The sequence below is a fragment of the Clavelina lepadiformis genome, chromosome 8 (genome assembly GCF_947623445.1).
Source record: "Clavelina lepadiformis chromosome 8, kaClaLepa1.1, whole genome shotgun sequence".
NCBI classification, from domain to species: Eukaryota; Metazoa; Chordata; class Ascidiacea; order Aplousobranchia; family Clavelinidae; genus Clavelina; species Clavelina lepadiformis.
The window spans coordinates 3931157-3943730 of NC_135247.1; the positions used below are offsets into that span (position 1 = coordinate 3931157).

Below are 12574 nucleotides of genomic sequence, written 5' to 3' on the forward strand. Positions count from 1 at the left end.
ATTTATTTTAAAATTTGCTTTAACAGATCAAATCTTTACTTGATTATGTTTTCAGGGTATTGGCCGAAAACGAGTTTGGCATTGGCGTGCCATCTGAAACCCCAGAGCCTGTTAAAGCTACGCAAGAACCTGGGCCAGTGCAACGTTTGGAAATTGTAGAAACTACCAAATCCAGTGCTACTGTTTCATGGCAAAAACCTACCCATGATGGTGGCAGCAGGTTGACTGGCTATGTTGTCGAACTTGCTCCAAAAGACACGGACAATTGGTCAGAGGTTGGAGAAGTGAAGGTTTTGAGCTACAAGGTAAGCTATTCGAAACTTTTTATGATGTTATTTTGCTATAGATGATCTACAATACTATAACTCTTTTAGATTACTGGTCTAAAGCAAGGCAAGGATTACACAGTCCGAGTTTCTGCGAAGAATGAGGCTGGACTTGGTCAGCCAAGAGAACGCAACTTCAACGCAAAAGACCAGGTAAAAAATTTACTTAATTTAATTTGAAGCAGGTACAAGCACTTGTGATATTCTGTTTGTGTAATCAATGGTTTCCATTTACAGACTGTTACTCCAAGCTTCAATCTCACCGAATTATCCAATCTAACATTCCAAGCTCGTGAAGGTACACCGGGTAAGTTAAAGATACCATTTGAAGGCATACCCAAGCCGGAAATTAAGTGGCATAAGGACGAAGAGGATTTGAAGCAAGATACACGTGTGTGCGTTGAAGATACACAAATCTCCACCATACTGATGATCAAAGAAGTTCGAAAAACTGATGCTGGTTCGTTAAGTTTTATCAGTTTACAAAATGACGCAATTATTCACAGTTATTACAACAACAGTTATAACAACAATACCCATGCTATCTCGCAGGTAAATATGCTATCACTGCAACAAACGCTGCTGGTAAAAAAGTTGCCCATGTCAAATTTATTGTGGTTGGAAAGCCCAGTGCTCCACTTGGCCCACTTCAAATATCTGAACTTACTGCTGAACAGGCAACTCTAACTTGGAAAATTCCCAAAGATACTGGAGGTAAGGTGTAGCATGGTAAACTTAGTTGGCGGTATTTATACGATAGCGATGTATTGATGCAATCATACATTTGGGATTAGGTAACAGTAAATTTGTTTTTCTTCTTGCAGGTTCTGACATTACTAACTACATTGTTGAGAAACGTGATATTAAAATTGGAACGTGGTCACTTGTGACATCATCAATTGCTCGACCTACCTGTCGCGTCACAGGACTGCTTGGTGGCAACGAGTACACTTTCCGAGTTATGGCAGAGAATCGATTTGGTGTTAGCTCTCCACTTTTATCGGAGACGGTTGTGGCTAAATATCCATTTAGTAAGTTTATTGCCTGTAATATGAATATAATTTTGTAATCACGCCTACTATCTCCTATTTTCAGCCGTTTTTTCGTTATAATTTTCCCTGAAAGTTGTAATCCTGAAATTTTTCCATAGATGTGCCAAACTCGCCCGCTGCTCCTGAAATCGTGACGTGCATGCGCGATTCAATGGCATTGAAATGGAAACCACCAAGAAAAGATGGTGGCTCTGAAATTACCGAATATATTGTTGAAATTAAGGAAAAAAATTCGATTTTGTGGAAAACTCTTTGTAAAACACATACGACTGGTATGAAAAGTGTAGAATTTTAAAAGGCTTTTAGTGAACGCAAGTTGTTATTGTCAAATGTATTCAAACAAAACAAATGAAAATTTTTTTTTTTTTGCAGATTGTAGAGCAAACGGACTTAGTGAAGGTTTGGAGTATCAGTTCAGAGTTAGTGCTATTAACATGGCTGGACCATCTGAACCGTCCCAGCCATCTGAAACTAAGCTTGCTTTGGATCCCATTGGTACATAATACTCTCCTTCAAAGAAACCGCTATACATTTTAAAGTCAAATATTATCTGAAGGCGATGTACTAAAGTATTTTTTGGATGTTTGTACAGGATCACCAACCTGCCCTGTTGTCTATGAATCAACTAATGACAGCATTTCATTACAATGGGATGCGCCAACCACTGATGGTGGTCACCGAATATCTGGTTATGACGTGGAACGTCGAAATCTACCCGGAAAGAACTGGATTAAATGTAACATGGGAAATATTCCTACAACAGATTTCAAAGTTACAGATCTGACTCCAGGCAGTCGGTACGATTTCCGTGTAAAAGCCAAAAATACAGCCGGAGCTGCATCTCAACCATCAGAAAATACTGGACCTATTGTATGCAAGGAAGAATATGGTAAGTTGTCGGAACGACAAAAAAATACTGAAGCACTGAAGTCACTTTTCGGAGCACTTTCACTGTCAGGCAATCATTCTTATTATATGCAAATATTTATATTTAGAACCAGCTAGTGTGACTCTTGACGTGGCGCTTCTTGATGGTTTGGTTGTCCGAGCTGGTGAAGATGTCCAAATTCAAGCAATGACGGATGGTAAACCGGTCCCAGGTGTTACCTGGAGCTACAAAGACAAACAACTCACACAAACAGACAAAATTAAGATCGACAGATCGATCACCCACGCTTTTCTCACCATAAGAGGCATCGGGCTTGTTAACGGAGGCGAGTATGTGGTTACAGCAGCTAACCATTACGGCTCAAACTCAGCAAGCTGCCACGTGCAAGTTCTTGGTAAGTCTTAATTAAAGTTGTGTTTTGGATACTTTGTTGTGCTAACCAAGTAAAGGGGATAGATTGATGCGTTCACTTTAGTAGTAATTATGCACAAAATTACTAGACAAACCTGGACCAGTTACTGGCCCAGTACGAATATCGAACATGACTGCAGACAAGTGTAAACTATCTTGGACTGAACCAAAAGAAAACGGTGGAAGCAATATTACAAATTACATAGTTGAGAAGCGTGAAACTAGCCGACTACTTTGGACCATGGTAAGTTGTTTTAACTATGAGATTGATTAACCATCCACTTTCATTTCCTCAATAATACTACGATTATTGCTCTCATCCTATTCGACTTCAATCCCTGTGTGCCATAATCGAACTACAGTAATTGCTAATAAAGGCACTTTAACTATTTCATTGCAAAATGTCAAGTTAAATTAAGATAATAAATTACAGGTTGGCGATGCAGGTATGCATTGCGATATCACTTGCCCTAAACTAATCGCTGGTAACCAATACATTTTCCGAGTTTCTGCTCAAAACAAATATGGAGTTGGTGCACCAACCGAATCGGAGTCTGTTATTTGCAAGAATCCGTTTGGTAAGTCACATGATACCGCTTTTAACAACTATTCGCTTGAATTGAGACTCAACTTTCACCGAAATGTGATACTATTTTAACTTTTATTCGTTCACGCAGATGTTCCTGGCGCACCTGGAAAACCAAACATGACAAAAGCGACAAAGACAACAATGACAGTCACATGGGATCGACCAGAATCTGACGGAGGAAGTGAAATTGTTGGATACACTTTAGAGCGTCATCATAAAAAGGGATTAAAATGGATTCGGTATGATATCTTGGAGTGGAAGCGACTTTGTTTAACGGTGGCTCTTCAGCGTTAACTAATTCGTTGTTATCAGGTGTAACCAGGAACCGGTTCGGGAAAACCGCCTTCGAGTGACCGGTCTCACAGAGGGTTATGAATACGAATACCGGGTAGCTGCCGTAAATAAAGCTGGCATCGGACCGGTTAGCGACTGTTCTGACTTCTTCACAGCCAGTGACCCAGTCTGTAAGTAACAAAGACTTTTGCATTCCTAGGTCAATCATTGCAGTTGCTGAAACTTTATTAATTATTATTCTTCCGATGATTAAATGCGTCACGTATAACCTAATTACCATAAATAGTTTACTCCTTCGGGTATAAGTACAGTAGTAACGTTATTGGCAAGCCGTGGTAGGCGCAATGACGGTACTTTGTCAGAATAGCAAACCTGTCAAAGATAGGTTTTCATTGGTGATTTGTAATGCGTTGAATGAATACTCTGATTTTCACTGAAGTTCAAATGGCATAGCGACATTAAGTTGTAAGACATGGAAATTCATATGGAAAACCATCTAAATTATAGGAGGTTCACAAAAAATATAACAGTTACAGCCCATACAGAAGGTAGTATTGTACGCGTAGACTGTTAACTGCATGAAAAGGAAAGAATAAAGCTTTCTTTGCACTACTGTAGATGAACCAGGAGCACCAGGAACTCCTAAAGTGTCAGACACCACTAAATCGAGCATAAGCTTGGAATGGACAAAACCGACTTATGATGGTGGAGCGTCGTTGTCTGGTTATGTTGTTGAAATGGCAACAGGCGATTCTGAGGCATTTGAAAATGTCAGTGGAGTAAAACCCATTGAAGCTACGCAATTCACTGTCACAAACCTCATGTCTGATGTCAAGTACAGGTACAATGATTTTTATAATATATATTTACTGGTCGGGCAATTTATTTGGGTGGATTGATATGAAAGTTTTTATTTACTCAACGGTTACATCTTCTATGTAGATTCCGCGTGAAAGCTTCTAACGCTTCGGGACTCTCCGAACCAAGTGAACCAACTGTGCTAGTTAATCCTATTGAAATCATAGAAGCTCCTTCATTTGAATTGGATGCTGAAATGAAACGCGCTCTCACCGTAAAAGCAGGGGGATCAATCCGACAGTTTGTGACCATAAGAGGAAGACCCATACCAACAGCTTCTTGGGCGAAGGAAGGTGGATTACCGGAAGATAGAACAACAATTGATACCACCTCATCATACAGGTTACTTACAGAATCTAATCACAACTTTATGATCTGTTGAATTATTTCCACCAAATTGAAAATTGTATCATTGGCGTATCTCCTCGTCTAGTTTTTTTGACTCTAAAATTTTTGTCTTCGTTTAGTTTGTTGGTTGTTGAGAATTGCAACCGCAACGATGCTGGCTCATATGAACTGGTTATTGAAAACAGCGCTGGTTCAAAAACTATCCCAGTCAAAGTGAAAGTATTGGACTCCCCTGGGCCAGTACAGAATCTCGGTGTATCCGATGTAAGTATTTACGGTTGTACTTTATTAATTGTTCTTTTTAATTGTGTGTTTTGACTTACAAATTAAGCAGCTCTGTATTGAATTGCACTTAGCCTAATTGTTGCTGCCTAAGTAGCCAAAACACTGCACCCAATAAAAATTTTTTGTTTCTGTATATAGATTACTCGCAATACAGCCTTATTGCTGTGGGACTTTCCAAAAAATGATGGTGGTGCAGCTATTTCAAATTACATTGTAGAAAAGCGGTTGTCAACACGAAAAGCATGGTCTACTGTTTCTACTGATGTAAGAATTTTCTCTTGATATACTTTACAAAGTAAACTCTTAAAACAAATAAATGTTAATGTTTGTGTTGAAAGCAGTTCAAAGGATTTCATGTTTTTGATATTAGGTTAGTCGAGAATCCTACAAATTGACAGGCTTAACGGAAGGTGAACAGTATTTCTTCCGTGTACTTGCCGAGAACAAATACGGAATTGGCGAACCGGCTGAAACTCGTGATGTGGCTCACATGTCTGAAGTACCTGGGGTTCCAAAATCGATTGACTTAACGGACGTAACGAAAACCAGCGTGTCCCTTACCTGGTCTAAACCGGATTCTGATGGTGGCAGCCCAATCACGGGATACACCTTAGAGATGCAACGTGTCGGAATGGACACCTGGGTTAACAAAGCAACGACTCCAAAGAGCAGCTTTACTGTCACTGATTTGAATGAACTGGCGGAATACAATTTCCGCGTTAGGGCAAGGAATGCAATCGGTGCTGGAGAACCTGTCCAAACCCTTCATTCTGTCGTAGTTAAAGATGACATTATTAAGCCAAGTGTCGATTTAGGTGAACTTTACATGGGCTCAGTCAGCGCAAAAGCAGGCACTAACCTGAAACTCAAATTACCACTAATCGGCAAGCCTCTGCCGACAGCACAGTGGAAACGTAAAGATGAAAAGATCCGAGAAACTCAGCGTGTCAACAGTGAGACATGCGATGGCTTTACGATCTTGAATATTAAAGATTGTCAACGTGCCGATGCAGACACCTATGAAATCGGGGTCTCTAACGCTGCAGGAACCGCAAAGGTTCCCGTTAAAGTTACAATATTTGATTGTCCCAGTCCACCACGTGGACCTGTAGACTTCACCGATATCACTGCTGAGTCACTAAAGATGTCCTGGCTTAACCCCGAACATGATGGCGGCGCACAAATCAATAGCTACGTTGTAATGAAACGGGAGAAAGAAAGCGATGTTTGGACCGAAGTTGCAGGAACAGTTACGCGTACGTCGCTTAAAGTGGGCCGGTTATCCAGAGATCAAGAATACATTTTCCGGATAATTGCTGAAAACAGATTTGGACGTTCTGATCCGCTAGACACAAAGCCGGTATTAGTTCAATATCCATTTAACCGACCTTCTGCTCCCGACCATCCTGAACTGGTCTTGTCTACTCGCGATACAGTGACACTAAACTGGCAAGAACCGACCTCTGATGGAGGAGATAAAATATTTGCATACCATGTTGAAAAGAAGGACCGAAACGCCATTTTGTGGACCCCCGCATCACGTGGACCCACAAAAGACACCTCTCTAAAAGTTTTTGGTTTAACGGAAAATTTAGAATATCAATTCCGAGTTTGTGCGGAGAATTTGGCCGGAGTTGGGAAATTCAGCAAACCCTCCGATGGGGTTGTCTGTCGAGATAATATCGATCCTCCTGGTCGACCGGTGGCCACTGAAGTTAGTCGATCTCAAGTTACAGTTGAATGGAAAAAGCCTGAATACGATGGAGGAGTAAAAATAACGGGATATGTTATCGAACGAAGGGAACTACCAGACGGCCGATGGCTCAAGTGTAACTTTAGTAACGTTATAGATAATTCATTTACCGCAACAGGTCTAACTGAAAACAGCGACTATCAGTTTAGAGTATTTGCAAAGAACTCTGCTGGTGCTGTGTCTGAATCTTCGGAACTTTCCGATGTTGTAACTTGTCGCAGTGAAGTTACACCACCACGAGTGGAATTTGATGCTTCAATGCGAGACACGGTGACCGTAAAAGCTGGAGAAACCGTCAAGCTAGTGGCTTTCATTTCAGGCAAACCACTACCTTCGATACAATGGCAAAAAGAGAATACAACTTTAGAAGAAAGCAACCTGCTTAGCATTCTCAACACCAACTCAGACAGTGTTGTGCAAATTCGCGATGCCAGCCGTAAAGATTCAGGACGGTACACGATCAACCTTAAAAATGCTGCTGGAAGCAGAAGTCTTACAGTTAGCCTAAAGGTATTAGACAAGCCTGGTCCACCCGAAAACGTTGTTGTATCGGATGTTACTGCAAACAAGGCTAAACTTACCTGGCAGCAACCTTGTGATGATGGTGGTGCTCACGTTACACATTACGTTATTGAAAAACGTGAAACAAGTCGCCTGGCTTGGACCATTGTTACAAGCCAGACAGAAGGAACCAGCTTCCGCGTAAATAACTTGCTGGAACATAATGAGTACGTGTTTCGCATCATGGGGGTTAACAAATATGGTCAAGGGGAACCTTACGAATCTAAGCCGGTCAAAGCTGAAAATCCGTTTGTATTGCCTGGAAAACCGGGTCAGCCTGATGTTGGAAACGCCACCACGGATTCCTGCGTTGTTAATTGGGAGCGCCCTGTGAGTGATGGCGGTGCCGAGATCGTGAACTACGTCTTGGAAAAAAGAGACAAGAAAGGTACGCGCTGGGTGAGAGCAAGCAAGAAGAATATTACCGAGTGTCGTTACCGTGTCACTGGCTTGACTGAAGGTACTGAACTTGAGTTTAGAGTAGCAGCCGAAAATGCGGCTGGTACTGGAGAACCGTCAGAGCCCTCTAATTATGTCAGAATTGAAGATCCTAAGTACCCACCTGGACCACCTACAAACCCAAAAACTATCGCTACTACCAACAAATCCGCTACAATATCTTGGAGTAAACCGATGTATGATGGAGGAAGCGATATCACAGGATATGTTGTTGAACATGCAGAAGCAAAGTATGATGCGGTGGAGGAAAATGCTTGGATTAAATCTTCATCGCGTATCACTATAAATGAGCACACAGTTACCGATCTTATTCAAGATAAAGAATACAGAATAAGGTAATGTATCAATTTTTCCTTTGCTTTAAAAACATCTTTTCACTTTGAAACAATTGCATTTTATTCACACAAAACATAATTCCTAAATTAAGATTTTTTTTTATAAAGAGTTGCCGCTGTAAACGAAGCGGGTGTTGGTGAATTCGCCATGATTTTGGGCAAAGTTATTGCCAAGGACTTGCTTGTTGCACCGGATCTGGAAATTGATGCCAGTTTACGGCAGAATCTCAAGGTAAAAGCCGGTAATTCAATCCGCCTCTTCTCTACTTACCGTGGAAATCCAGTACCCACCATTACGTGGCGGAAAGACGAAGGTCGTCTTCCAGATAAAGTGCATGTGGAGACAACAGGCAGCACTACTCTTATGCTTGTAGAAGATTCATCTAGAAATGATAGCGGAAAATATTCTCTCACTCTTGAAAACAGCGCTGGATCAAAGGTTGTGAGTGTCAGCGTGGTAGTGTTAGATTCCCCATCAGCCCCTAGGTCTCTGCAAACCAAAGATGTGACAAAGGAATCGGTAACACTTGCATGGCAACCGCCAGAGAATGATGGTGGCAGCGTGGTTAACCACTACATTGTTGAAAAGAAAGAATCTACGAAGAAGGCATGGTCAACTGTTACAACTACCTGCATTCGGACTACCTACAAGGTATTACTATTGTCCTGTTCATATCGCAAAATATCTTTATCAACAGTTATCTTGGGATATAATTATGCAAAAGTTTGAGGTATTTTACTTCGCTTGTTATTTGCAGGTTCTTAACTTAAACGAAGGTATGAGCTACTACTTTCGGGTTATGGCAGAAAACGAGTACGGCATAGGATCTCCTTGCGAGACCAGCGATGCAATTAAAGCTTCAGAAGTACCAAGTGCTCCTGGTCGCTTGGAAGTCGTACAGACAACGTCAAACAGCGTGTCGTTGGCATGGACCAAACCTGATAATGATGGTGGAAGTAAAGTGACAGGTAAAACAGAAGAAATTAATGTTTCATTTTCCACGGTTTTATGCCTAATACTTTTGACAATGCATTGGAACCACAATGCCCGAATTTGCGGATTTTACGTAGCATATCTTTATTTTTAGGTTACTTGGTTGAATATCGTGAGGTTGGAGCAGAGCTGTGGAAACAGTCAATACAAACGAAGATTCTCACAGGAACTGTGACACGTCTCAGTGCTGACAAAGATTACAACTTCAGGGTGAAAGCCTTAAACGAAAATGGACTGGGCGAACCAAGAGAGCTATTGCATTCCGTGACTGCCAGGGACCAAGTTGAACCACCAGAAATCGATATGGGCGGTCTATCCAACCTAGCTTTCTACGCAAAGAAAGGCACTGATCTTAAAGCAAAAGTGCTTCTTCGGGGTAAGCCTTTGCCAACACCGACATGGAAACACAACTCAGCTGAAATTCGAAAAACTAGTCGAATAAACGTTGACAACGACGACAGTTACACTATCCTTACTTTCAAAGGTACAGTAAGCCTAACCGCTGTTCTATTTATTTATTACATAATGTATTACGTGTTTTCTAACTTTAAACCGTACCGAAATAACTAATATTATCCAAGCTAATAAGAAGTCACCTTTGGTAGATTGTATTGTTGAAGACGCCGGTAAATATGAACTTGTTGCCACTAATTTGGTTGGTAGCACAAGTGCCCCTGTACAGATTGTGGTTTATGACAAGCCAGGAGCCCCTAAAGGTCCGGTGCGCTTCGATAAGATCACAGCTGACTCCATTACCTTATCGTGGAACGTACCAGATGTCACCGGAGGATGCCAAATCTCAAACTATGTCGTTGAAAAGCGAGAGGCAACCAGCACCGTAAGTCATAGGCGTCATAGCAATTATTCAAAAGAATATCTAGATAACCCAACACTTGAATACGTCAAAAATAGCTTAAGTATTTATAGATTAGTGAATCTTTCTCCTTGCCTACCAGGTTTGGACCATTGTATCTGCTGCCTGCGCACGAAGCACAGTCAAAGCAACAAAGCTTAGCAATGGCACGGAATATATATTCAGAATAAAAGCGGAGAATCGATTCGGAATGGGGCCTACGCTGACCTCAGATCCAGTAACTGCTCAACATCCATACAAGGCACCTGCTGCACCCAGTCAGCCTCAAGTTGTCAGAGCAACCAAAGACTCGGTTTCTCTTCGTTGGACAGAACCAGTGAATGACGGAGGATCACATATTACAGGATATCAGATGGAACATAAAGACAGGAATTCCATTTTGTGGCAGGTGTGAAGTTGCTTAAAAGAAAAAAGTTCTACTCATGCTAGAAAATAAACCTTATGCTCGTTTTACGACAATCAGACCGTCAATTTTCTTATGATGGCTTCTTGTGCAGAAAACAAACAAAATTACTATATCTGAGACGGAATACAAAGCAAGTGGATTAGATCAAGGGCTTGAATATGAGTTCCGAGTTTACGCTGAAAATGCTGCAGGCATAAGCAAAGCAAGCAGATCAACAGATTTAATACTATGTAGGGATCCAGTCGATCCTCCGGGGAAACCGGAAGCGTTACAAGTAAGTATTGCATGTTTCATTTTATTTGACAACACTGAAAGCACAAATGCGAAGTTAATATATGAGAGAAGATGGAAGTTTATCAATAAATACTCGTTTCGTTACTCGTTAATAATAATAAATACTCGTTAAATACTCAATATATACTCGTTTATCAATAAATGCGTCTATTTTCCAGGTTGCTAGCCGATACATTACTATAGAATGGCAAAAGCCTGAATACGATGGTGGTAGTACATTGACAGGATATAATATTGAGAAACGTGAACTACCCAATGGACGTTGGGTGAAAGCCAATTTCGGAAACGTAGCAGAAACTCATTTTAAGATCGACGGGTTGACGGAAAATACAAAATACGAATTCCGCGTATTTGCCAAAAACGCGATAGGTAATTTCTGGTTTATAATCATAAGTTTACTTTTAAAAAATGCATCAACCCTTAATTGTGGTATACATTTTGAAACAGGAACCGTGTCAGAAGCGTCTGAAGTATCTTCTCCGGTCCTTTGCAGAGATGAGCTTGAACCACCCAGCATTGAATACGATCATTCTCTGCGTGATATTCAGATTGTTCGCGCAGGAGATACGGCCAAGTTCATGGTTCGAATTTATGGCAAACCTCCACCGTCAGTGCGCTGGCGCAAAGACGAGCGAGATATCGAGGTGTCACCACGCGTGAAAATTGAACATTCAACAACCCACACATCGCTTACAATTGCTGATACAACAAAAAATGACACAGGTCTGTATAAATCAAGAACAACGACAACATCTCGCATGGACGGTTATAGCGATTTGAAGCCATATTCATTAACGTTGTTGTGCATGTTTTGTACAGGCCCCTACAGCGTGAGTTTGAGTAATGACGCCGGTGAGCGTTCTATGGCTATCCAGCTCAAAGTGTTAGACGTACCAGGACCGGTTCGCCACTTGACTGTTGAAAACGTCACGGCAAATAAATGCACTGTGACTTGGGATGCCCCGTCTGAAGACGGTGGCAGTGACATCACAAACTATGTTGTTGAAAAGCGTGAAACCAGCCGCGTAACTTGGACTCACATATCTTCTGATGTGCAAACGCGTTACATCAAAGTCGGTCATCTGATGAAAGACAAAGAATACGTTTTCCGGTAAGGCAGTATTACTTCAATATTGTAAAAACTAACACCCTTAAAATACTCGGCGTCGCTGTGTTATGTGCCAATGGAAGACTAAAAAGGTTGTTTAATAAGAATTTGTGCAGAGTGCGTGCTGAAAACAAGTTTGGATTGGGAGACGCTTGCGAAACCGCAACAATCGTTACAAAGAACCCATTCAAAGTGCCAGGTCCTCCGGGCAAACCAGAGGTATCCAACGTCCATCGCAAAGGTCTGATTCTGACATGGACAAGACCCAGCGATGATGGTGGATCGGAAGTAACCAATTACATCTTGGAAAAACGCGATAAACTTGGAGCAAAATGGTTCCGTCTAACATCAAGACAAATTGAAGAATGTCGATTCAAAGTTGCCGGATTGCAAGAAGGACAAGAATATGAATTCCAGGTATTTTCACAAATTTCTTGTTTTTAGTTTCTTTACGCGCATTACCTGTTTAGGGATAAATACTTGTTTTTGTGACAGGTTATTGCTGAAAACGAAGAAGGTTTGGGTCAACCTAGTTCTTGTTCCGATTCTGTTATTGTCCGAGATCCGGTATATGTGCCAAGCGAACCACGAATCCCCAAGATCACTGATACGACTAAGACCACGATTAGTTGCTCGTGGTCAACGCCCACTTACGATGGCGGTAGTGACGTAAGCAATTGTTTTCTATGGTTGAAATTTGGTTGAAAATATTGTAATTTTTATTCATTTTGTAAATTT

At 41.2% G+C, this 12574-nt stretch overlaps 1 protein-coding gene across 2 annotated transcripts in view; it reads left to right on the forward strand.

Annotated features, from left to right (window-relative positions):
* The window catches only part of LOC143469156 (titin-like), a 132671-nt gene that overhangs the window by 84846 nt on the left and 35251 nt on the right, over nt 1-12574 (forward strand). For both annotated transcript variants that reach the window (XM_076966738.1, XM_076966739.1), the window contains 29 exons: nt 56-305; nt 375-479; nt 564-786; nt 879-1040; nt 1151-1357; nt 1477-1650; nt 1751-1873; nt 1971-2267; nt 2374-2661; nt 2768-2922; nt 3112-3256; nt 3356-3506; nt 3580-3731; nt 4180-4402; nt 4504-4761; nt 4887-5031; nt 5191-5316; nt 5423-8160; nt 8269-8812; nt 8919-9129; nt 9249-9638; nt 9760-9992; nt 10111-10416; nt 10526-10708; nt 10887-11097; nt 11176-11451; nt 11548-11839; nt 11953-12253; nt 12332-12505. In XM_076966738.1, coding sequence (XP_076822853.1) covers nt 56-305; nt 375-479; nt 564-786; nt 879-1040; nt 1151-1357; nt 1477-1650; nt 1751-1873; nt 1971-2267; nt 2374-2661; nt 2768-2922; nt 3112-3256; nt 3356-3506; nt 3580-3731; nt 4180-4402; nt 4504-4761; nt 4887-5031; nt 5191-5316; nt 5423-8160; nt 8269-8812; nt 8919-9129; nt 9249-9638; nt 9760-9992; nt 10111-10416; nt 10526-10708; nt 10887-11097; nt 11176-11451; nt 11548-11839; nt 11953-12253; nt 12332-12505 — 9043 coding nt within the window. The remainder of the gene's footprint in view (nt 1-55; nt 306-374; nt 480-563; nt 787-878; nt 1041-1150; nt 1358-1476; nt 1651-1750; nt 1874-1970; nt 2268-2373; nt 2662-2767; nt 2923-3111; nt 3257-3355; nt 3507-3579; nt 3732-4179; nt 4403-4503; nt 4762-4886; nt 5032-5190; nt 5317-5422; nt 8161-8268; nt 8813-8918; nt 9130-9248; nt 9639-9759; nt 9993-10110; nt 10417-10525; nt 10709-10886; nt 11098-11175; nt 11452-11547; nt 11840-11952; nt 12254-12331; nt 12506-12574) is intronic.